Source organism: Doryrhamphus excisus, chromosome 8 (assembly GCF_030265055.1).
Source record: "Doryrhamphus excisus isolate RoL2022-K1 chromosome 8, RoL_Dexc_1.0, whole genome shotgun sequence".
In the NCBI taxonomy this organism is placed as follows: Eukaryota; Metazoa; Chordata; class Actinopteri; order Syngnathiformes; family Syngnathidae; genus Doryrhamphus; species Doryrhamphus excisus.
In genome coordinates this window covers 17,187,525-17,209,952 of record NC_080473.1, presented here as the reverse complement: position 1 = coordinate 17,209,952, position 22,428 = coordinate 17,187,525, and the positions used below count along the sequence as shown (strand labels likewise).

The following is a 22,428-nucleotide window of genomic DNA, read 5'->3' as shown; positions in this document are numbered from 1 at the left end:
TCCGTATTGGATCGACACTACGTATATATCTTTGCTTGTTTCTTGTTTTCTCTTGTTTTTATTTTCACAAATATCTGTGTTCGAGTTGTGTGTATAGTGTTGCATATATGTACTGTTTATTTTATTCTCAATCAATTGTAATAAAAGGGAATATGGGAATAATTTTGTTGATATTAAAATGTTTTATGTGTTTGTATATTAAATGTTTTTAAAATTATTCAATGACCTTGAAAATGTTCAAGAAACCGGTATTTATTTGGTATCAGATCGATACAAAATGTGCAGTATTGCCCATGACGGCAAGGGGGCGTGGCCATAGCCAAGTCTCCCTCCACTCTTATTCTAATTAATTAGCGTCTTTGCCTCAAATTATGTCGTTTTTTGGAAAATAATGCTTTTATTTTATTTTATTCTTCAGACAAATACAGTATTTCTATCATACAAAATACACATTTTATTATATATTTTACTGTAATTGTAAATAACCATGACAAGCGATCAAGTGATTAGTGTTAATATTAATGTTGATGATTTTGTTTAATTAGTATTTAAATAATGCACTGAATAAAAGGATTCCATCATCCACATATTAATTGGATGTTGTCCCCAAAATATAGAAAATAGTTATTGCCTTTTATTTACTATTATAAAGAGTCACAATGGGAAGTTGTATTCAGTTATTTACACAGGCATATATTTTATTTGAGTAATACTGAAGCATGACACGGCAGTGAAAATGTATGAAAGTATATACGTACATATTGAAGTAGTGGACAGCCAGGACACCCTGAGTGTGTGAACACCGTTGTCACCATTGTTCAGGGCTGTAAAGGGTGACTAGCAGAGGGGTGTACAATGTGTGGTGCAGGTGCCATTTGTGCCCTCCAGTTTAGTTGTCGGCATATTCAAATAAATAAAATTAATTTTCATCCACAATCCTTATGTGTGACATGAACACATTTACACTATACTTTCTAAAACATTAAATGAGACAGATCCATGTACATATGTGACATGCATAATAACCAAGATACAGCTACATTGTTTTTAAGGTTGTTATGCTGATCCTACTATGTTACTTGCGTATTTACTCTTCGGCATGCCACACTGGCTAGTTAGCATCGCTCTCAGTGCCTCAGACCACGACCATAATGGTAAGGATATATTGCTGCTGTTTTTATTTGAGTTTGAAAAGTTAATGCTAGGTTATCATTGTTATCATGATAGTACCGGTTACTACATGGTTACAGCATGTATATAAAACCATAAAACCTTGGTTTTTGGAGGTGTTTTCATAGCAGTCTTTGTAGGGGCATAGGTGTGTCCCATAATGTGCAGGAATTAGCTATTTTTATCTGGTTGTATATCTTTACAACACACAGAAAAGAGAAATACATGTCTCCCCGTATCACATAAGGTTTGTGGATGATGGCCATTTTTTTGCAATTTAGTTTTAAGTACTTAGCCCACATATTTTTGTGCAAAAAGTTTTGTGTAGAAAGTCTGAACACCCCTGGTTTAGCAACTATTACTTTGCCCTCCAGTCCTGTAGGTGGCAGTGTTGCACAGTATGGCTGACAACTCCCAATGGTACTGTTAGTGCATCATACCGCATCCTTCATATTTGTTTTTGTGTAGTCCTGCTTACAAACAAACCAGGAAGTTGCAGACCAAACGATACAAAAAAACCCAACAAAAAAACAATGTGCTTGTGCTTTGCAAAGGTAATGAATGAAGCCATAGTTTATGTATATACATCGTAACGGGTTGTGTCCTCAAGTGTCTTTACACATGCCCGCAGAGAAATGTCCAACCTGGGCACAAAGTGAATCGTAGCAAATGAACTGCATGTTGGGGTGGGAAGAACAAGCCAAAAATTGTCTGTGACTGCAGCTTTAAGTCCATGAACATGATTCATTATTTTTTGATTCCAAATCCGAGCCATCACTGGTGGCATCCGGTTGGCTGGTCTGCTCGTCGCTCAACGAAGCGTCCTCTAATAGCTCGATTGAACGTTTCCGGTTGCGACAGTAAAGGGTCTCCTCCCTCACTGGCACATTTGCACCTTTGTAGTACCTGAGTTGCACACCGGTGTAGGCCGGCTTGCCCAAGTGCAGGTTCGTGGTTACTGGGTTGAAGTTGTACTTGCGGCGTAGTTTAGGCTTCGAGCATCGCTTTGGCTCACGCGGTGTCAACTTGGGCTCGTTGGCAATGCAGGACACAGAGCTTTGTCGACTGGATGTCCAAACCTCTTCATCCTGCTCCTCTTCCTCTTTCCCTTCATTCTCCTCATCATACTCTTCCTTCTCATTTTCATCCTCATCTTCGCTTTCGTCATCCACCTTTTTGTCATTGTCGTCATCCTCCTCCAACTCCTCCATATCTTTTCCTTCAGCCTTTTCTTCCTCCTCCTCTTGCTCCTTCTCTGCTCCATTCTCCTCCTTATCGTCCTCTTCTTCTTCTTCCTCCTCCTCCTCATACTCATCAATGTCATTTTCCTCATCATCATAAACATCTTCTCTTATTTTCTTAAACTGCTCCAATAAGCGTTCTTCTAGAGACCTCTCTTCTTTTTCATCTGCATCCTCTTCCTCATCCTTTTCCTCCTCCTGCTTCTCATTCTCCTCCTCTAGCTCCTCCGTCTCCTCTTTTCCCCCTTTTGCCACACCACCGTGCTCTTCTGATCTCTCGTCCTCCTCATCTTCCATCTCCACATTTTCTTCCTCCTCCTCCTCCTCCTCCTCCTCCTCCTCTTCATTCTCGACTTCCAGCTCCCTATTCCTTTCCTGCAGCTTGTCTTCCTCCTCCTCTTCATTCTTGTCTTCCTGCTCCCTATTCATCTCATGCGTCACTTCCTCGTCATCCTCCTCTTCATTCTGGTCTCCCTGCCCCCTATTCCTCTCCTTTTGCTTCACTTCCACCTCCTCCTCCTCCTCTTCATTCTGGTCTCCCTGCCCCCTATTTCTCTCCTTCTGCTTCTCTTCCACCTCTGCTTCGTCCTTGCACTCCTCCATCGCAGACTCCTCTCCTAAGACCTGTCTTCTTGGTGCTTGATGAGGGACATCCTGAGAGGCTGAAACTGATAGAGATGTATTGTTAGAGCTAGCCATTCATAGCAATCTGTCACCACTCATATCTATCGCCTTTGTCAATATTGAGGTCCAATTGTCCAATGTGGCCCTCAAGAGCTTGGATACAATGCACACTGGGACATCTGTGTATTTCAATGAAAACACACTCATTATATCTATCGCAGGTGTTGAGCTTGAGGTCCGGGGGCCAGATATGGCCCAGCTATAGTATTTTTATATGGCTCTCAAAAGTTTGGAAATAATGCACACGGCCAATTGTGTCTATCAGTACAATAAATTAACAGGACAACAGTGCCGGTGTAAATGTGGTCAAATAATTTTATTAAACGCAACATTTTGCCACAATTTTGGGGGAAATACAGTACCAGTCAAAGGTGGCAAGATGGCTGCCTGCCCCACTTTAGTCACAGTATCTCTCCTCATGCCCAGGGCACACATAAAGATAACTGTCCCCATCTGCCCCCCCATAAGTCGCAGCTTTTTTTTCTCAAGCTTTGAACCCTGCGGCTTAAACAAGGACACGCTTAATTTGTGGCTAAAAGAACTAGACTTCCCACCCAGATTCAGGAAGTAGTGAAGTGGACGCCAATATCACATTTTGAAGTCTTATGCCGCGATCATGTTTTGATCTCATAAATCTTAAGTAAGTTTGATCACATGTAGAATTACTACAGCTTCTGCTTCCACTGCTTGGGCCACGACAGCTGTTGAACTCAATTAAAATAAAAGTGTCTCACATCTCACTCGTCCGAGCTAACTAGTGATGCTGGGAGCAAAGAGTGTAAGTGGGATTGCAAGGTTTATAGTCTTTCTGTATAAATACCTCATGTTACAAAGTGGACACCAGGAGCTTATACAAGTGCGCTCAGCAGATGATATGTTGTACTGTGCATTTATCGGTATTTATGATCCAGCTATCATCAGTGCAAGTTTGTTTTTTTTAATAGTGTCAAGGCACCGATCCTAACCATATTAAATTCACAGGAGTAGAAGACAAAGCCAAAGTGAGCGGGCAATGTTTACATCAACAAGGAGACAAACTAAAGCTGCAGAAACTGAAATAAGGTTACTTTTTTATGTATACTACTACAGTAAAAATGTTTTCAGTCAGAATGTTGACTTTTAATACGTGACATGACACAAGGATGCATTCTGGTGTGTAGAAACACAGCCGTACTTTAACACCATAGCACCAAAGGGATAGTGAAAGTAAACATGTCTGACTACAAAACAAGTGACGACGACATTCCTTTTAGCACGAAGCTAAAGGGATGATCCGATGGAGAGATGGGGTTCGATGCTAGTTAGTGCCACGGCCGTTTAATTGTATATCAGTGTATTTACTGTAGTTGTATTTAATTGGTCCAGTGTAAATGTTATACTATGTCACTCACCTTCATACTTAGTAGCGTCGTTGATGTACTTTCTACGTTTACTCGTTTGAGACTCCTTTGGCACATATTCCTGCAAATTGCAACATTAATCAGCATGATCAGAGTCATAAACATAAAAAGCACTACTTAAACAGCTACAGTACATCAACCACTTCAGAATGCAGTAATCCTGACTCAATGAGCCATAAATGAATAATGTACCGGGGTGACTGGGCTCTGGCACGGTTGCAGCATGTCGTCAGACTCCGAAAAGTCTGACTTGAGGCGACTGTCGGCATCGCTGCATGGAGAGATGAATTCGTCTGTCTGGACCATCTTGTTTTGCTTGCCTGTCAATCAAACATGAGTGTGAAACTTGCCAAAGATGAATGAGCCGGTGGTCAAGTGTACCTTTTTTGTGCAGCTGTTTCCGGGATCTGATTGCAGATATGCTTGTCTGCGATTCTCTCATCCTGGCCTGGGAATGAAGAAATAATTAAACCACATTAATGTGGCTATCAGTGTCGCATCCGGCGTCAAAAACAGTCCACTTACTTGAGTCTTCTTGGCTAATTCATTAACTTGTGCTTGTAGGCCGACAGACATGTCGTTGGTCTTGTACAGTTTTCTCTGTTCTATTGCTACGTGGCGATTGAGTGAGCCTTGAAGCAGCATGTTACTCTTCTCCAGGAACTAGAGTACAACATCGAAACAGATGTACATCATCACAATAATCATTTTTTCCATGAAAATCGTATTTACACTGACCATGGATGCCACTAATGCAGGCGTCCTATTATGACACTATTAGCACAAATACGGTATGATGAATGGGGTGCATTTACTATATTCAAGAGCAGTTTTATGGTGTTTCATTCATCCAGTTATACACATTCAGACAATGCTGGAGGCTGACATTCATGATGCCAGCCCGCTGAAGAGGAATAGAAAACATGTTCAGGGTCAAGACATTTTGAAAGACTTTCTGTGGCATACTCACCAGTACACAAAAGGTACACTTGAACAAACTAAAGACTTCCACTACCAGAGCTGTATACCTTTACAAAGATAACAATGGCATAATTATATATGTAGTTAACTGTAATGTCAACACTAGTATAAGTATAATAGACACCCTGCAGTGTTCTTTCCATTGTGCATGTGTACCTAATGTGGTGGCCAATGAGTATGCATTTTGTTCCCGAACCTACCTGTATCCTCTTGTCCTTCTCCTCGAGCTGGAGGGTGATCTCATTCAGCCTGTAGGTGAGTTCCTCTTTCTCCAGCAGGTTGGGGTTCTGGATGACCCTCCACTGGAGGGTCTGGATCCTGTCTTTGGCGTCCAACAACTCCTTCTCAGTGGCCTGCAGCTTCTTTGCCAGCCTGTCACGGCTCAAGCGCGTCTCACCCAGGAGCTTCCGCAGAGCTTTTACCTCGTTTCTGTGCTGGTCCTGTATCTGCAGGGCGGATCCGTGACCACGTGTTGAGATATGGGGGTAATACATATGCACAAATATCTTCTGAACTGCACTTAAAAAATTGTTTACTTACTTTATTTATTTTACTTTATTTACTTTGAATTTACCCTTTATTTGTTGTGTATAATATTGGTATTTCAATATACAATGTTATTTTTTATTGGAATTATTTAATCTATTCAATTTGCTTCATGTGTACTTACTTATATGCACATTTAGATCTTCACACGGCATGTTACTATTTTGCATGTTATGCTTATTTTGTAACAGTTCACATATCGCAATTTTATATTCATAAATGGTATTGTTTTGTCCTAATTTTATTTGTAGTGCACTTTTATTTGTCATTGTTAGATTTGTACTTTTATAAAATTTTATCATTACATTTATGTGTTTTTTACTTTCAGATTGTCCACCATTTTATTTATCTTATCTTGAATATTTGTCGGCACTATTTAAACAAACAGGCTTCTTTTTACATCTGCACATTCATATTTTCCTTCGTTTAGTATGTATAATTGTTTGTTTCCGTTTCATTTTATTTTACGCACAATTTTGCATTCTTTTATGACATAACTGCACAATTTTAACACACATTTGTTGATACTGTTTGCATACATTATAGGCAATAAATATGGTGCATGCATGTGTATACGTATTTATGGCACATACCTGTGAAATACTGCCTTCTAAATCTTGGAACTGCTGCAGCGCCACCGTGTGTCGATGCAGAACGTTCTTCAACAGTTTGTTCTCACTCTTGGACTCTTTTAGTTGTTGCAGCAGTATAGAATTCTGGTTTTTTAGCTCTTTAATGCAGTTTGAAGACTGGTCCTTGGGCCTTCCAGTATCCCGAATTGGAGGTAACTTGACCTTGGAGGCTAGAAGAGGCACAAGACGGTGTGAATAGATAAAAATATGTGTATTATTGTTGATATGCAATACCTTCACTTCGCCTATATGGGTTCAGTTTGTCCTCTTGGGCTTTGCATGCATGTGACTTGGTTTGCAAAAAGCGTTGCCCTGGCTGAAGTCTGGGGAGGGAGCAGATTAGGGAATGGTCTCTGCTGTACTTTGCAGCATCCCCCTCAGCCGCAGTCCTCAATGCAAAGTCCCGCTGATTGACATTCATCGCTCCCTTGCAGCTCTTTCCTCCCCCCTAAAGGCACATTGCAAATTGCACACACACTGCGAGAGAGGGGCGGCCATGCGCGAAAGTTACATTTGTAATAATATTCATAATCCCGCGCATACATTGCATGGCTGTGAAGCTCCAAATCGGACTTCAGTGTCGCTTTTAATGACGTGATTAGATGTAAACTTAATATCAGAGCAGATACAGAGACGCCTGGTCTTATACAGGTGGACGACGCAGGCGTCGTCATACAGGTGCTATGATGTCAATGGTTATTCGGTAGGCGTGGCAATGACACTCCTCCCGTTGAGGAAGTGTTACATTTTGCACAACTCGAAATTATATCTATACCTCCTTCCGTTTCCTTCACTTTGTCCACGTCGCGGGGTCAGCAGTATCAGTCGGGAAGTCTCCAGCCACCTCTTCCGGTTCCACCGGGGGCACACCAAGGCGACATAATCCCTCCGGCGTGTCCCAGGTCTGCCTCCGGCGGGCCATCTCCCGGCTGGGCTTGCCTGGAACACCTCAGCAGGGAGGTGCATCTCATCAAGCTCCTCTCGGTGTGAAAGAGCAAGCGGCTCTAATCATACCCATTTTCCACTGTGACCCATTGTCACGGTTCTACAATTGGCCAACTACATTTTTTTTTTTTGGGGGGGGGGGGGGGGGGGGGGTGGAATGATAGAAAGTAATTGAGAACAGAAATTAAACCAAAACATAATTTCCACATAAGAAATCATGTAAAGTGAATTAACCTGTTGCGAAGTCAAATAGTCCCCATTATAAAACCTGTATTAAATGTTTAAGTACAGGTAATGTTGTCAGTAATTTCAATACTGATGTATTAGATTTATATATGATGACGTTAACTCAATTAATTCACCCTTCCGTCACACGCTGGTGGTTAACTGCACTGTAGTTTGACCGCGGATTCTCTCCCACCACCACCAAACCCTCATTCACATTCATAAACCAGTATGGGTGTAAGGTGGGTGTCTTTTCCATGCATGGGCACAATAACAGTAACTGGACAACCTGCTCTACCACTTGGGCCCCAGTAACTGAAGTGAACTGTTACGAGCAGCGAAGCATTGGATAATAAATCTATACAAGAGTGAAACCGCTACATAGTGTTTTATAGGTACTGTTCAAATTATTGTTTTGGATGTGATAGTTAAGCAATACTACAAGTAATATTACTTCTAACCTATTCCTACTCCATTTCTGGTTCTATGGTTATCATCACACGTCGTCTTTCTCCCCTTGGGGTGTAATCACACAAAAAGCCAAAGAAAAAGCAAAACTCACTTGTGGTAGAGTCCATAAATACAAGTTTGGTCAAATTAAATTATGTGTACTCTACATATGCAAGAGCTACGGTGGCCCCAGAGAGTCAAAAATAATTGTGTTTCGTTGTCATGTCAAAGCATTTTATTCAGTCATACCGAGACATTGGTCTGTTTAAGCTTATAGGTGGGATCCATTAAAGTATGGATGATGGCTAAAATGACTAGAAATGTCATCTGACAATGTAGGATGGCCGTCTTCCTCATCTGCATTTAGTCCCAATTCTTCAGCTGGTGGTTGTGTGCGACTCTGACCACCGAGTGTCTCTACTGCATCTTTGGAAGACCCCCGCTGGTCCAAATTGCTGTAGGCCGGCTTCCCCATATGCAGGTTCTCAGTTGCCGCAGAGTATACGTACTTCCGTCTAAACTGGCTGCTTTTGTGTACTTTTTTCCCATCATTGGACAGAGTTGCAATGACAGACTGAGCAAATCTGCAGGAGCCTGTGCATTTATGTTGGTTCGTCCGGTCCTCCTCTTCGTCCGCTTCCTCGGACCCCTGTGAAGCATCTGATATGTCCTTTCCATCAAAATAGTCTCCCACGATTGGAGGATCACAGGGTTCCTTCAAGTCTGAAAGAGATTGAGTTTTAACGAATATCTGAAAGGCAACAGGAACAGTAACTGTCGGTCATGGTCTTACAGCCATGCAGTAAGTCTGCAAACTGGAAATGATGTCATTACGTCACTACAGTTGTTTACTTATGTTAAGTGTTGGGAGACTTTTAAAAAAATGTTTAACCGTTAATATGCCTTGTCAACTAATCGCTGAGTCACTGGGTGCATGGACTACAAAATCAAATAACTGATGAGGTCTGGGCTGCACGGTGTTCAAGTGGTTAGCGGCCATGCCTCACAGGTAGGACACACGGGTTCAATTCCACCCTCGAACATCTCTGTGTGGAGTTTGCATGTTCTCCCCGTGCATGCGTGGGTTTTCTCCGGTTTCCTCCCACATTCCAAAAACATGCTAGGTTAATTAGCGACTCCAAATTGTCCATACGTATGAATGTGAGTGTGAATGGTTGTTTGTCTATATGTGCCCTGTGATTGGCTGGCCACCAGTCCAGGGTGTACCCCGCATCTCGTCCAAAGACAGCTGGGATATGTTCCAGCATACCTGTGACCCCCGTGAGGATAAGAGGCAGAAAATGAATGAATGAATGAATTAATCATGAGGTCTGGAATTAGCTCCATGTCAAAGAACACAACAGCTGGGACCTCTTTTAAATCAACTGCATAAGATAACAGTAAATACATTTCATGTATCATTAGTGGTCAGCATCCCACAGTTTCATCTACCTCTGCATATGCTTTAAACTCAGGTGCACAACTCAACTGTTCATGCGTGTTACATCAGCACTATTACAACAACGGTTCTGATGCTGCTGTGTTGTGCAATATACTTGTTAACAAATGACCATGTCGGCAAAAAAAGCTACATTGTGTTTTCCACTTGTTGTTGTTTTTTTTTGTTTTAATTGTATTCTTTGAATGGGTCAAGGGCCAGTAAACAGCCTCCTTGTTTAGTGTATAGATCACATTGATACAGTATAATGCAGTATATATGCAGTATTGATGAAGTATAATTGGTATTAGCCACTCACCTGTAAGCTTCCGAGTGCGTGGTGCATCCCTCTTAAAGTATTTAACTGGTAACGACCTCTGTGGTACGTTATCCTGGGGGGAATGGGAGACATGACCATTCAATTAATTCCAAGATGTTACAATAAAACTAATTGAGCAAGACTGATCAATAACTGATACAATAGATACCGACATGCGGTAATTATGAAATATTGATGTCCAATTATCAGAATGACATACTGTGCTGGATGAGCTCTGATCGTCGTCTGGTTCAGAATGGCCGAAATTGAGCCAACTGTCAGCCTCATTGGATGCAGAGACAATTTCATCAGTCTGGATCATCTTATTTTTTGTGTCTGTGTGTCAGTAAAAAAAGGCTCAGTTGTCAAAGCAACGCTTGTGGCAAAGTGGCAGGATTCTCCTGTACCTTTTTTGTCCGTGACAATTTGGAATCTCAGAGCTGAAAGGTTGTGATTTCTCACCTCCCTCTTTCGCTCCTGATTAAATAAAATGAGTTTATTTACACCAATCATTTCAATTATGGTATTATTACATTCAAGTACAAACTTACTTCAATTTTTTGGGATAAATCATACACTTGTGCTTGCAGACAGTAAAAAAGCTCATTGCTCCTGCATATCTTTCTCTGCTCTGCTGCTACATGGCGGTGGAGCGTGCACTGCAGTAACTTGTTACTCCTCTCCAAATACTACATTAAATGGGACAGAAATACAGCATGTCACAAGAGGACACCCATCATTTTCTGACAGTGTGTATTCTCAAGGGAATATACTATAGAAAGCGAGCTTGTATAGCGGTATAGATTTACCATCCACTGAAGGTGAGCCAACACACAGCCATCATTGTCTAAATAGCTGGCAACACTAGTGAGTAGCAAGATATTGTAATTGTGGCTAATCGAGTCAAGCATGGTGCAACTGCATGAGTGCGACTGGAACTGGGCGGTCTGGATCATTGCAGGAAACATGAATTCCAAACATTTACAGATGAGTGCACCTTAGCGCTCACATCCATTCGTGTGAGAAACATTGTTATCAAGCACTGCCTTAATCCTCGTGGACATGTAATGACTGACATCAGTGGTTGAGCTGTTGGACGTTAAACACCTTGTGCTCCTCCACCATACTTCCTTCCTTTTTTCCATCTGCTTGAAGATGCCCCATTCAATTGTGTTTGGGTCAGGAGGATACCTGTCCACTATCACAGATGCCTTCAGCTATTGTCATCTTGGAGGTGTGTGTGGGCTCCTTATGTTGGAAAACTTGGATCATTACTTTGGTAATGCTCAGGATCATGTCGGAACTCATCTTTTCCTCAATGAACCGTAGGCATTTCATAATCATCTTGCTACTCACTGTTGTTGCCGGCTATTTTGAGAATAATGGCTCTATACTGACACGACTTCAGTGGATAGTGAATCTAAAAACATGCATGCAAATGCTGGTGGATGCCTGGTGCTCTACCCAGTGCTCCTACACATACCCATATCCTCTTGTCCTTCTCCTTCAGCTCTTCGGTGGCTTCTTCCAACTGGTGGCTTAGTGCTTCCTTCTCCAGCAAAGAAGGGTTCTGCAAGATCTGCGATTCAAGCTGCTGGATCTTTTCCCGAGAGTCGAACAGCTCTTTCTCAGCGAACTGCAGCTTCTTTCCCAGAACATCGCAGCTGGTGCGCGTCTCTCCCAGAATCTTCCGCACGGCCTTGACCTCACTTAGGTGATTATCTTGTATCTGAGGAGGACATGATCTGATGTGATGTCATGTTTTGGGGTTGATGTTTTATTAAAAGCCATCAGTGTGTTCAAATTAAATGTCATACTGTAGAATTGTGTAGTTATTGGGTGAAAGTGACTCAAAAAGTGTCTCATTGTGGAAGAAAAATGGAACCTGTGAACTTGCAGCACTTATCTCATGCAGTTCTGCGGGTTTGTGGATTTTTGGCATTGGCTGTATTTTTCTTTCATATTTGTTTCTCATCCGAAGGAATTTTCCTGCTGCATTGGTAGTTTTGGATTATTCCCCATCGGCCACCGTATGTCACCCACCTCACAAATGCTGCCCTCCAAGTGTTGATATTGCTGCAGGGCAGCCGAGTGGCGGTGCAAAACATTCTTCAGCAGTCTGGTCTCCGTCTTGACCACAATCAGCTGCAGCTGCAGGTCCCCGTTTTTGTTTTTGAGATCATTGAGGCTGTGCCTAGCAGCCAGTTGACAGGTCTTCACCTCACGGATTGGAGGCAGTTTCAACCTAGAGTCTGAAAAGATACTGTGTGTTTAATTTGAATGCAAAACAGCATGCATGATCAAGCCAAAGTACCTTCACTTTTATTTGGAGTCAGCCTTTTGTCCTCCAAAGTCTTGTGTGCATGGAACCTGCCTGATCCAGGGAAGATTCTAGGGAGGGCGCACGGTTGACATGCTTCTTTGTTGCACCTTGAAGTATCGGCGTCACTCGCACTCTTCACTGCAGAGTCCGGCTGGTTTACACTCATCGCCTCCTCGCAGTACAGCAAAACAAAACAAAACAAAGCAACATACCAGCCACCAAAGCAGGCAGACTTAAACTTCTAATACCATTCCAGCCTCCCAACAAGACTTGAGCCTTTATGGTGTCATTGGTGCACAACAAAGAGTGAAACGAAATGTCACTGTTGTTGGAACATGTGGTTTGATATCATGTGGCTACGCCGTTGACGATGCTGAGATGTTGGTTTATGTCTGTGTCACGTGGCTGCCATCTCTAGTAGCTATACCCAATGTTTAAGAAAACCAATAATCACAGCACTTTCATATAATACCGTTTTAAGATGCTCCTTACCTCACAAGCTAGTCCACGTTCCATATTGTTGGTCGCAAATTCACAATTTCTGCTAACCAAAGTTAGCAACGCAAATGCCGCCGTACTCAGTCATGTAAGATAGCGAGTATACAATATAATTTAAAAATATAAAGTGCTCAATGTAACTGGACGTTTGAAAAGGAAAAAAAATGCACCGATGGTTTGTGGCATCAAACTACCACTGAAAGTGAACGCGAACAGGTGGCAGGGAGGCAGCCAGCTATCCAATCCGATAGCTACTACAGAGCATTCTGGGACTTGTAGTACTTCCAGCGTTAGAATCTGATCAGTTTGTATTTGAAAAAACTTGAGCGTTCACAAGTAAAAGTGCAAGTTAGTGTACACATTAAACACAAAATGGTATTTCCTGAGTAATTGTTTAAAAATCTTTTCCACTTCTAGTAGTTCCACTTTTTTGACCGCAATGTTGTTTGTGTGTTGTATTATCGTGTTAAACGAGGCCAAAGTTTCAGATAATGAGTTTTGCACATTAGGAAGTGAGTCCTGAAAGAAGTTTGGGACGGCTCTTAAAGCTCGGTTTCAGAGTTTTTTTCCTAACACCGGCTCTGTGTGATGTCACACTGACATCCTTATGTGGGCGTTCCCAAATGCAAGGTGTTGCACTGTTGCGAAGATGTCACCTCATTAGCACAGCGTGTGACCAATCACAGCAGAGTGCCCGGAAGTGTGCCTTTAGTTGAATAAATCAAAACGGGAGTTTTGGAAAGCCAAGGAAATACAGCTGGAGTAGGTACAGATTATGGAAGATCTAGAAAGCTTTCTGTGCGCTCTCTTTTTCTATTCAAATGTTGTTTGCAAACTGCATTTGACACATAGGAGTATGGTGAACTTTATTGTGCATACCTAAATAATTTTATTCTTTCGCTGTTTTTCTTGCACTGTTGTACAGCACTCTGCCAAAATAAAGTTTGGTTATTTTAAACTTGTAGACAATAATATGCTAAAATATACAATAGCTGTTATGTTTAATATTAACCGGAATTAATCTGTAACAAAGCCAACCTGTTTTTCCCAAATGTTTTATTAAAAAAAAAACATTTCAGACATTCCCAACTCTTATTAATTTAAAAATAAATACAAATATAATTAAATTATCCTAAACACCTCCACACCACGAAAGAAATGTAGCACAAAACCAGACAGCCAGAACCAAATGCGCTGGAATGTGGATCAAAAACATGTTGTGAACGTGTTTTTTTTCATTTTTAACTGAAGGCGTACAGACCAAGCGTGACCACTTTGTTGCACACTACCAACCAGCATGTGATCCCGACTCCACCTGGAAGAACATAGGAGCAAAAAATTTGAATTACAATTTTGTTGCTTACATTTGTGATGGCGACTCTCAGGGATAATGGCAGTGTTTGTTCATAAATACACAAGTCATTATTTACAAATTAGGTGGGATTTTAGTGTCAATCAAGGTATTGATGGATTTTTGTGCAGCCCTAGTTCCGAATATGAATAATTACCTATGACTCCAGTTGGGAATGCAACAAGACGCTCCACAGGGGCAATCCATTTACTCGGAACCACAGTCACCGGGTCAGAGTAATACTTCCATATTAAAGAGATCATCAAAGCAGCCTGTAAACATTTGACAAAAAAAAAAAAAAACACTTTCTGCATGCATTCATAGAGAAGAAGGTGCATTTGTTCTTCCTGACCTACCTGCAGTATGTAGAAGACAATGTTGACAACCCATTTCATTTTTGCTTGCTGTGCAGTCCTGGATTTAACTGTTAACATGAGGAAATATCATTCCATTAACAGTTCCCGTTGCATGCCGTGCTGGTTTTGATAACTAATGTCATTCCCAGCTACTTTCCTCGTACCGTGTGTTTTCAGATTATTCGTCATCTTGTTGATTTTTCGCTCCAATCGGGCATATCGAGCAAACTCATCCATCATGCTGATTGACGATTGCTCCTTCTTCATCGCGTGGATTTCAGCCCTCATTTCGTTCTCCTGCTCGGCATCTTTTTGCACCATCTTGCAGAGCTTTAAAAGACGGAACAAACATAGTAACTCGGGTGGCGAGGCAACCCCGACAAGCCCAGTGTGATGTCAGATAATGTGCGACATATATACTTACAAACGAGGAAATGCTCGGCAAGAGTGTTTTCATCAGATTGCAGAGAAAAACAGAGCCAAGCACGAGAAACCAAGCATAGCAAGCCGCCATGCTTACAGAGGCGCTGTTATATTCTTCTTCGTTGGTTCTTCCTCATCTGACTCAGAACGAATAGACATACCGCCATCTACTGGACATACTAGTTATAAATTGACGACCCTTTTAATAAGTAACAATAGGTGAAAACAGTCTTTAGTCTGTTTTGAAAGGTTTGTGGCTGTTTTGCACTTGTTCATCTTAAATGGTGAATATCAATCACACAATCTGGAGAAAAGCGGGGTTCGAAAATGACATGATGAAAGCATTCAAAATGGTGACTGGCATATGCGCTTGTCCACACAGGTAAGTTGCTATGGTTCAAAAAGATGTTGCCTCCTCCTGTAAGCCAATCACTTTGAGACGAAGGTGGGACTTCGTTCTTCTTGCCATTTTCATAGGATTAGGCTCAAATCACGTGGAATGGAAGAGCCAATCGGGTTTCAGCTCGATCTAGTATTGCTCCGACGTTTATTTGAAGTTGCAGGCAGAGTGTTTTGGAGGTAAATGCCTGAAAGGTGTGGCGTGTGCTGACTTAAATTTAAGTGTCAAAGGCTCTCTACCAGCTAACAACAATGGGGAAAAAGAAGGTATGTTGCTTGCCAATGCGGCATGGAGTACTTACATCGTCTATTTTCGTCTGCATGGCATATTTTAACGGATTAGTCTAATGTATACTTCCGCCTTGTCGACGAGACAGGAACATGTTGGTGGCGCCTTTTTATTTTGTGCGACGTTGTGTGTTTTTGGTTAGTATTTTAGTGTTGACTTAAGAAAAAAAATAACAAAACAAATAGTCTTGTCTTTCAGGAGACAAAGGGGTGTAACCTCGCGTCAGTCGAGACACAGGTTGTCGTATGGAGGAACCGTCTTGTGAGAGTGTCAGTGAACGTCTCATTTACTCATTCGGCCTTCTTGCTTGCACTTGAATGCACCCACGAGTGCCACGTTGATTTATATTTTGTATGAAATTATTTTCTTTTCCCACACATTTAGAGCGAAAAAATGCAAATGCGCTTCGTCGTTGTTGTCCTTTTCTGTCGGAGCGCCATGTCAGCCTATAAAAAGACACTCCACCGTCTCCTGTTTTTTCTTCCACGAACAAAGCCTGTGCAGTCACGTCGCGTTTTGTTTTAACAATTTCATCTGCACGGTTTTGATCTGCTTGCTCTGTGTGGGTGTGTGGAAGGAGGTGCATGTTGGAGGTGGCGCGTACTCTTCCTCTTTTAAAACTACCAATCGCGCTAAACAAACACACTCAAGAATGCACCCCTCCCCCACTTATTGCATAATATCGTTATGTCTTCAGGGTTAGGAGTGTTTGTTGTTCTGGTCTTAAGGATTTTTTTTTGCCTATTCTGTGTCCCTCATAGGTTACAACAGAAGCTGCTGCAGATGAAACCCCAGTGGTTAGTATTGAAGAATTTCTGAATGTTCTTGACTCCTGTTTCCATTTAAAACAAACTACAGGGTGTCTCATTGTCTCTGGACACAAAGGCAATGTTCATACTGAATGTTATTTGTTAACATTCCAAATTAATGGCAATTTCTTGAAAAAAATGCATATTTGCCTGTGTCCAGACTATTGGGACACCTGTAGTTGTGACTGACTCAACAGCGCCTCTGCTGGTTGCAGCCAAGTAGTGCACTCCATTTGACGTCACGATTAGTGTAATTCTTAAGTGGTTCTACAGGTGCATTTCAATAAATTAGTGATGCAAAAAATATTTTATTTTAGGAGTTAAATTCAAATCCCCCCCCTTCCACAGTGGCGGGTTCGGACTCAGTTTTCAGTGCTTTAGCTTTCCACTGTCAAGGTACCACAGAGGTGCAGAACTGGAGGTGTTCTCACTTTGCTAGACTGAGTGCTGAACCGTTTGCATAATGACGCGGGGGAGGCATGACCTCAAGTAAATACACTCCATTTCCACATGACTCGATTTTCGTTGTAAATATGAGGGTCAGCGCAGACTTTACATTAGGTAAAAGATAAGATATGCCTTTATTAGTTCCACATTTCAGTTACTTTAGTTGTTTTAGTTCAGATTCATGGGCAAATGGCAGATTTTTACCATACCAATTACACAAATGCACACACGATCACGTATTGGAGTGAAGTATTTTATTTTGCAGTATGTTATCTCTGTACCAGACCTGTGTTGCTACATGTTTGGTTACTGCTTTATGGTAATGTTCATGAGTAAATACTGTAGTCTAACATGTTATTTTTTTTACCTGAATAGTGTACACAACAATTTTTTAAAAACTGACTATAGATTAGGAATCTTCAAAATAAAAGCTCTAGCATAAACTGTGCTCACACCGAGCTCCCTTCTATTTCCTGTTTGGCCACCCCTGTGACCTAATGACCTGACTCCACTGGACTAAGTGAAGCTGCTGTAGACTTAATTCATGGCATTAACACCAAATTTAGCTATGGTGGAATAGAGGTATAAAAGACCAAATGAAAGCTCCAGAATTTTTTGCACTTCATGTTTTCTACTTTTCGAATTGAACTTTTCAAATATTCTAACTTCAAAGGGTGCACCTGTATGAGCCCTACCTGTAAGGCCAAAGGTAGGGTTCACTTCAGCAATATTTTGATGTTGACCAGTTCTCAGCATGTATTCCAAGGGTTCCAAAAAAGGTTGCTATTTTTGTTGCACGAACAAAATGCATTTGCTTGGAACACGTTGACCCACAAATTAAGTTGGAGTTGTTTGTACAGTCGTCCCTCATTGCAGTTCAAAACTTGGGTCAGTCACTCAATCGTAGTTTTTAAAAAATGATTAAATGATCGCTGTTTGGTGGTTGACTATGGCCTATTACTTGGAGAGAGGAAAAAAAGACGCTGTGCAACTTGAGAATGTAGTAGTCTACATGTAATGTTCAGTGAGACAGGCACCAGACTCTGTCACCGCAACAACAAGCTTTTATTAAAAGTTTAAATTATCGGAATAGTCACAATAACATGGGTTACTGTTCGCAACAAACTCCGAACCCCTGATGTCACCCTTTCCGTCACCGATTCTCCTCTCCTACAAAGTAAACTGTCTTAAATGGCTTATTTTGTAGACTGTACGACTATGAAGGTGACCTGTAGGTGTGTTGTTTCATCTATGGATGGCTCTAATAATGTTTAAAGAAAAACTTATTTAGAAGATCATAAACAGGTTTTCTATGCCATAACTGCTAAAATATTCAATTTCTACTTAGTGGTAATTAACTTATTGCGGTTGGGTCTGGAACCAATTTATAGTGGTGAACGTGGGATTACTGTACATATTAAATTCTCTCATTAACCAGCAATGTTCTCCTACAGCTGAGGAAGTCTCGACGGTTGTCGGATGTAAGTTTCACCCATTCTTGATATTTCTCTTTGATATCTTTGTTGGTTTTAATGTGTCCCATAATAATACAACTTGTTTTGTGTGTCACAGAAAGAGTCGCAACAGCCAAAACCAGAACCAACAAAGAAGGTAAGTGCACAAAGTACAAAATTTGTATGGACTCATAGTGGCTGCAAGTGTTTATTAGAGGTAACACACATACAGTATAATTGGTAAGCCTTTATTTGAATACATGCACTCCAGAGAGAGTATTCAAAATAATATTCTACTTTTAGATTATTCTTCTGATTATGCTTTAGGTTGAATTTGTAGCTGTAGTTCAGTACTTTGGTCCAGACCAAAACCTTAGAAAAGATATATGGTGCAGTAAGGACTCGCCATATTACACAATGTAGCTCAAATGCAGTAATCCCTTGTTTATTGCAGATAATTTTAGACCAGATCATAAGTGAATTTGTGCAAAGTAGGATTCCTTATTTATAAATGGAATGTTTTCATAATAGGGGAGTAACACTCTAAATTATTATTTTTTAAACATTAGAGCCCTATGGGCATGGAATAACACCCCTATAGTCACCTTCACACTCATATTACCCAATGTAGTAGACATAATAAGAGTAAATAAGCCATAAATATGTTCTCTTTGGGAGTTGAGTGGCGGGTAGACCGGGGGCGTTCAGAGTTGCATTTTTTGCTTGGTGTCAAGTACAGCCGTAACAGTAACCTGTGATATTAGGGATTTTTATTAGGAATTATTATAATAATAATTATTATTGAATATTTATTATATTATTTATTTTGTTGATCAAGTCTGATGTTTGCATATCTCACTGAACATTGACACCTCATGACCAGTGTAGAATACTATAGAACATTCACGCCATCTTTGAAAGCCTCATGTCTATTTTAGTTCATTTAAAGTGGTATGAAAAAGTTTGGACACCCTTGATCATTTTCAAGACTTTCCTGTATAAATCACTGGTTGTTTGGATCAGCAATTTTAGTTGTGTGTGTGTATATATATTTAAAGGGACCTATTATTATGCACATTTTCCAACTATTTGTATTGAGTTGTGGTCTCCTGTAGAGCAGCTACACACAATAACCCACAGAGAAAACTATTTAGATCTTAGATCTATTCCACCTGTATTTCCTTTTGATTTGTGCTTCCTGCCACGCCCAAAGTGCTTCCTTACTATGAACCATTTAAGGAAGTTTGCCCCTCTGTGACATCACGAAGGGGGCAGTTTTACCACAGAGCGTTTTGAGCCATCCCACTCTTCTTTCAGGGCTCACTTCCAAATATCTTCAAATTTACAAAACACTTACATAAACTTTATTGTTTAACACGAGGATACAATATTCTAAATACATTTATAGGTCAGAAAAGTGGAAAAGGAGTGTCAGGCCAAGAAAAATCTCAGATAAGCAGAGGTGAAGGACTGTGAGGATAGTCAGTCAACCCACAGACCAGCTCCAATGCCCAGCATGATCTTGGTCCAGATGATGTCACTGTGCATCGTTCAACTATTCAGTGCACTTTGTACAAGGGGATGCTGTATGGGAGAGTCATGCGGAAGAAGCCTTTTCTTTGCACATGCCACAAACAATCCTTTGAGATATGCAAAAACACATTTGGACAAACCAGCTTCATTTTGGAATAAGGTGCTGTGGACTGATTAAGCTAAAATTCAGTTATATGGACAAGAGGCGGGATGCATTGCGGATGAACAAACACTTGCTACCCACGGTAACATTTGGTTGTGGTTCCATCATGCTGTGGGGCCATCTTCTTCAAGTTGAAGGTGGCATGGATTCCAGTCAGTATGTGCAGATTCTTGCCAACAGTCTTCAAGAATCAGTGACAAAGTTGAAGTTGGCTGGATACTTCCAACAAGACAATGACCCTAAACAATGCTCCAATTCTACTAAGGCATTCATGCACAGGAACAAGTACAACGTTCTGGAATGGCCATCTCAGTCCCCACACCTAAATATTATTGAAAATCTGTGGTGTGATTTAAAGTGGGCTGTCCATGATCAGAAACCATCAAACCTGACTCAAGTGGAGATGTTTTGGGAATAGGAATGGTTAAAAATACCTTCAACCAGAATCCAGACCCTCATTGGAAGCTTTAGGAAGTGTTTATTTTTGCAAAAGGAGGATCTACTAAATATTGATGTTGTTTTTCTGTTGGGGTGCCCAAATGTAGGTACCTGCCTACTTTTATTTAAAATAATTATTGCACACTTTCTGTAAATGCTGTAAACTTAATTTCCACCTTCATCTATCAGTGTATCCGTCTGCTATAGGGTATATTTAACTGAAATGGCTGTCATTTATAAAGGAAAATGATCTGGGATGCCCAAAGTTTTTCAGACCACTTTAGCTATTTTGTTTAATTTAAAGCTTCAAGAAGCCATTCTTTTGACAAAATAATATTCATATTCAAGAACAAGGCAGCACAATTTATGAATATATTTTAGGGAAAACTGTGAGAGTGATGCCGCAAAATAAGAATTGCTAAGTGGCAAGGGACGACTGTATTCCAAACCAGAATTATCACATTCACACTGGACCAACCGGACGGTACTAAAAGAGCAAACACACCAGAGTTTGTTTTAACCAAATGAAAGCACCGTTAAAAATAAGCTTTCCAGCCCCCATGGTGCTCTTGCTGGTGTTGTGCTTACCACAACACGTGGTGTTATTAAAAAGATCTGTTTGCCATTCCATTTACCCAAATTGTGGCTAACAGAATAAATAGGGTATAGTGTCTGGGTTACATACCTCTTGGGTTTTCTTTCTTTTTTTTTTTTTTTAGGTGGTTAAGACCAAAAAGGTGAGGGGGCCGGCAAAGGACAAATCAGAGGAGACAAAAGAGGAACCTCAGGATGAAAAAAAAGATGCCCCTGCTGAAGACGGAGAGGCCCAAGCTGAAGAGGTATGTCATCTTTCAACAGATGAAACGTCTGAAACGTCCAAAAGCAAAGTACCAAGATGGTTCATCTTGCTCCTTTTGCAGGCCAGTGCCGAAAATGGAAAGGAGGAGAAAGATGAAGAGGAGAAAGCAGCCGAGTAGTGCAGCCTCCATTCTTCTTGAATGCCAAGTGCACATCATATTTTCAACTGCTATTTTCTGAAGCGTTTTTAGGGACACAAATGCAGAAATGCATTTTAATTCTGTCTTCAAATGCCATTTAATTTCATGGCTGCCATGAAGGGAATACGCTGGCCTTTGTGTTGGGCTTTATTCCACCCATTGTGTTCCTCCCTTGCAGACTTCTGTTGCTTTTAGGCTGTGGTTTTCAATCCTCATCAGAAACCTGATGTAAAACTCTGAATTAGCTTGGAACTTCAAGGGATTTTTTTTTATAAACTCTACAGTTTTTAAAATCATACCCCCTTACTATCGCTATGCTTGTTAAACCGAATCATTCAAAGATGAGTATTGTGTTTCCTCTTGATTTAATACTAGAATTTCTTTACTATGACTGCTGTTTAAACTTTTGAAAATATAATGGTGCAGTCTTTTTGCATCTGGTGATGGTACATTTATCATTCTCAAACCCAAAATGGCCACTGTGGTGGACAATAATCATGTACTACACATTTGTGGATATACACTTTGGGACATCCCCCCCCCCCCCCCTCATTGTTATTCCTTGTTTTGTTTTTCACGGTTAATAAAGACATTCTTTTACATTAATAAGGGTTCATGTTTTAAAGGAATGATGAGGTATACGTGTGGAAAATGGAAGCAAAACCCCCACCTGCATCCCCCCGAAATGTTTTGCAGTAGAGATACACCAGCCGTCCAATTTTCTATACTGCTGACCCCCAACACAGGGATCTTAAGTTTCGAAGTTGAAAATGAATGAGGAAGGTGGGGTTATCACTGGTCAAAACATCTCTGAGTTCTGTTGCCGCATGTTTAAGAACATTTCGAGTTGAGTGAACCCCACTTTTGGTGTAGTATCCCCTGTGACTGCACGTTGGTGCATGTAAATCAAACGAAT

The 22,428-nt window shown here is 40.9% G+C and overlaps 4 protein-coding genes across 5 annotated transcripts; 1 reads left to right on the top strand and 3 right to left on the bottom strand.

Moving 5' to 3' along the window:
* Positions 1-1,408: 1,408 nt before the first annotated feature.
* LOC131134882 (glutamic acid-rich protein-like) lies at positions 1,409-7,075 on the bottom strand. Its single transcript, XM_058080555.1, has 8 exons — positions 6,889-7,075; positions 6,616-6,824; positions 5,677-5,922; positions 5,021-5,158; positions 4,877-4,943; positions 4,688-4,815; positions 4,487-4,556; positions 1,409-3,079 (listed from the first exon to the last, which is right to left on the bottom strand). Exons 1-8 carry the CDS (start codon positions 7,073-7,075, stop codon positions 1,896-1,898), a joined length of 2,229 nt encoding a protein of 742 aa, XP_057936538.1. The 3' UTR covers positions 1,409-1,895.
* A 1,398-nt stretch (positions 7,076-8,473) lies between these two features.
* On the bottom strand, positions 8,474-13,091 carry LOC131134594 (uncharacterized). Of its 2 annotated transcripts, none has more exons than XM_058080046.1 (9): positions 12,847-13,091; positions 12,346-12,526; positions 12,075-12,283; positions 11,515-11,760; positions 10,583-10,720; positions 10,439-10,508; positions 10,252-10,367; positions 10,032-10,104; positions 8,474-8,997 (listed from the first exon to the last, which is right to left on the bottom strand). In XM_058080046.1, exons 1-9 carry the CDS (start codon positions 12,868-12,870, stop codon positions 8,546-8,548), a joined length of 1,509 nt encoding a protein of 502 aa, XP_057936029.1. In that variant the 5' UTR covers positions 12,871-13,091; the 3' UTR covers positions 8,474-8,545. The 2 variants fall into 2 exon arrangements, with proteins under 2 accessions (XP_057936029.1, XP_057936030.1); XM_058080047.1 differs by having other exon boundaries at positions 8,475-8,997; positions 12,346-12,523.
* Positions 13,092-13,891: 800 nt separating this feature from the next.
* Positions 13,892-15,314, bottom strand: get1 (guided entry of tail-anchored proteins factor 1). The gene is made up of 5 exons (XM_058080064.1): positions 14,984-15,314; positions 14,724-14,889; positions 14,560-14,627; positions 14,361-14,475; positions 13,892-14,167 (listed from the first exon to the last, which is right to left on the bottom strand). Exons 1-5 carry the CDS (start codon positions 15,071-15,073, stop codon positions 14,094-14,096), a joined length of 513 nt encoding a protein of 170 aa, XP_057936047.1. The 5' UTR covers positions 15,074-15,314; the 3' UTR covers positions 13,892-14,093.
* Positions 15,315-15,515: 201 nt separating this feature from the next.
* LOC131134598 (high mobility group nucleosome-binding domain-containing protein 3-like) lies at positions 15,516-22,121 on the top strand. The gene is made up of 6 exons (XM_058080066.1): positions 15,516-15,648; positions 16,432-16,467; positions 18,381-18,407; positions 18,499-18,537; positions 21,234-21,353; positions 21,435-22,121. Exons 1-6 carry the CDS (start codon positions 15,634-15,636, stop codon positions 21,489-21,491), a joined length of 294 nt encoding a protein of 97 aa, XP_057936049.1. The 5' UTR covers positions 15,516-15,633; the 3' UTR covers positions 21,492-22,121.
* The last annotated feature ends 307 nt before the right edge of the window (positions 22,122-22,428 follow it).

Coding starts and splice junctions, on each gene's coding strand:
- LOC131134882 (XM_058080555.1), bottom strand. CDS start 7,075: ATGAATGTCAATCAGCGGGACTTTGCATTGAGGACTGCGGCTGAGGGG. Junction 5,159..5,676: donor AGAAGGACAAGAGGATACAG/GTAGGTTCGGGA, acceptor GTTGTACTCTAG/TTCCTGGAGAAGAGTAACAT. Junction 4,557..4,687: donor GCCAGAGCCCAGTCACCCCG/GTACATTATTCA, acceptor TGCAATTTGCAG/GAATATGTGCCAAAGGAGTC.
- LOC131134594 (XM_058080046.1), bottom strand. CDS start 12,870: ATGGAACGTGGACTAGCTTGTGAG. Junction 10,721..11,514: donor AGAAGGACAAGAGGATATGG/GTATGTGTAGGA, acceptor CATTTAATGTAG/TATTTGGAGAGGAGTAACAA. Junction 10,509..10,582: donor ATTTATCCCAAAAAATTGAA/GTAAGTTTGTAC, acceptor TTATTTAATCAG/GAGCGAAAGAGGGAGGTGAG.
- get1 (XM_058080064.1), bottom strand. CDS start 15,073: ATGGCGGCTTGCTATGCTTGGTTTCTCGTGCTTGGCTCTGTTTTTCTC. Junction 14,476..14,559: donor TTGTCTTCTACATACTGCAG/GTAGGTCAGGAA, acceptor AAATGTTTACAG/GCTGCTTTGATGATCTCTTT. Junction 14,168..14,360: donor ATTCCCAACTGGAGTCATAG/GTAATTATTCAT, acceptor ATGTTCTTCCAG/GTGGAGTCGGGATCACATGC.
- LOC131134598 (XM_058080066.1), top strand. Junction 18,408..18,498: donor AGTCTCGACGGTTGTCGGAT/GTAAGTTTCACC, acceptor TGTGTGTCACAG/AAAGAGTCGCAACAGCCAAA. Junction 21,354..21,434: donor GAGAGGCCCAAGCTGAAGAG/GTATGTCATCTT, acceptor CTCCTTTTGCAG/GCCAGTGCCGAAAATGGAAA.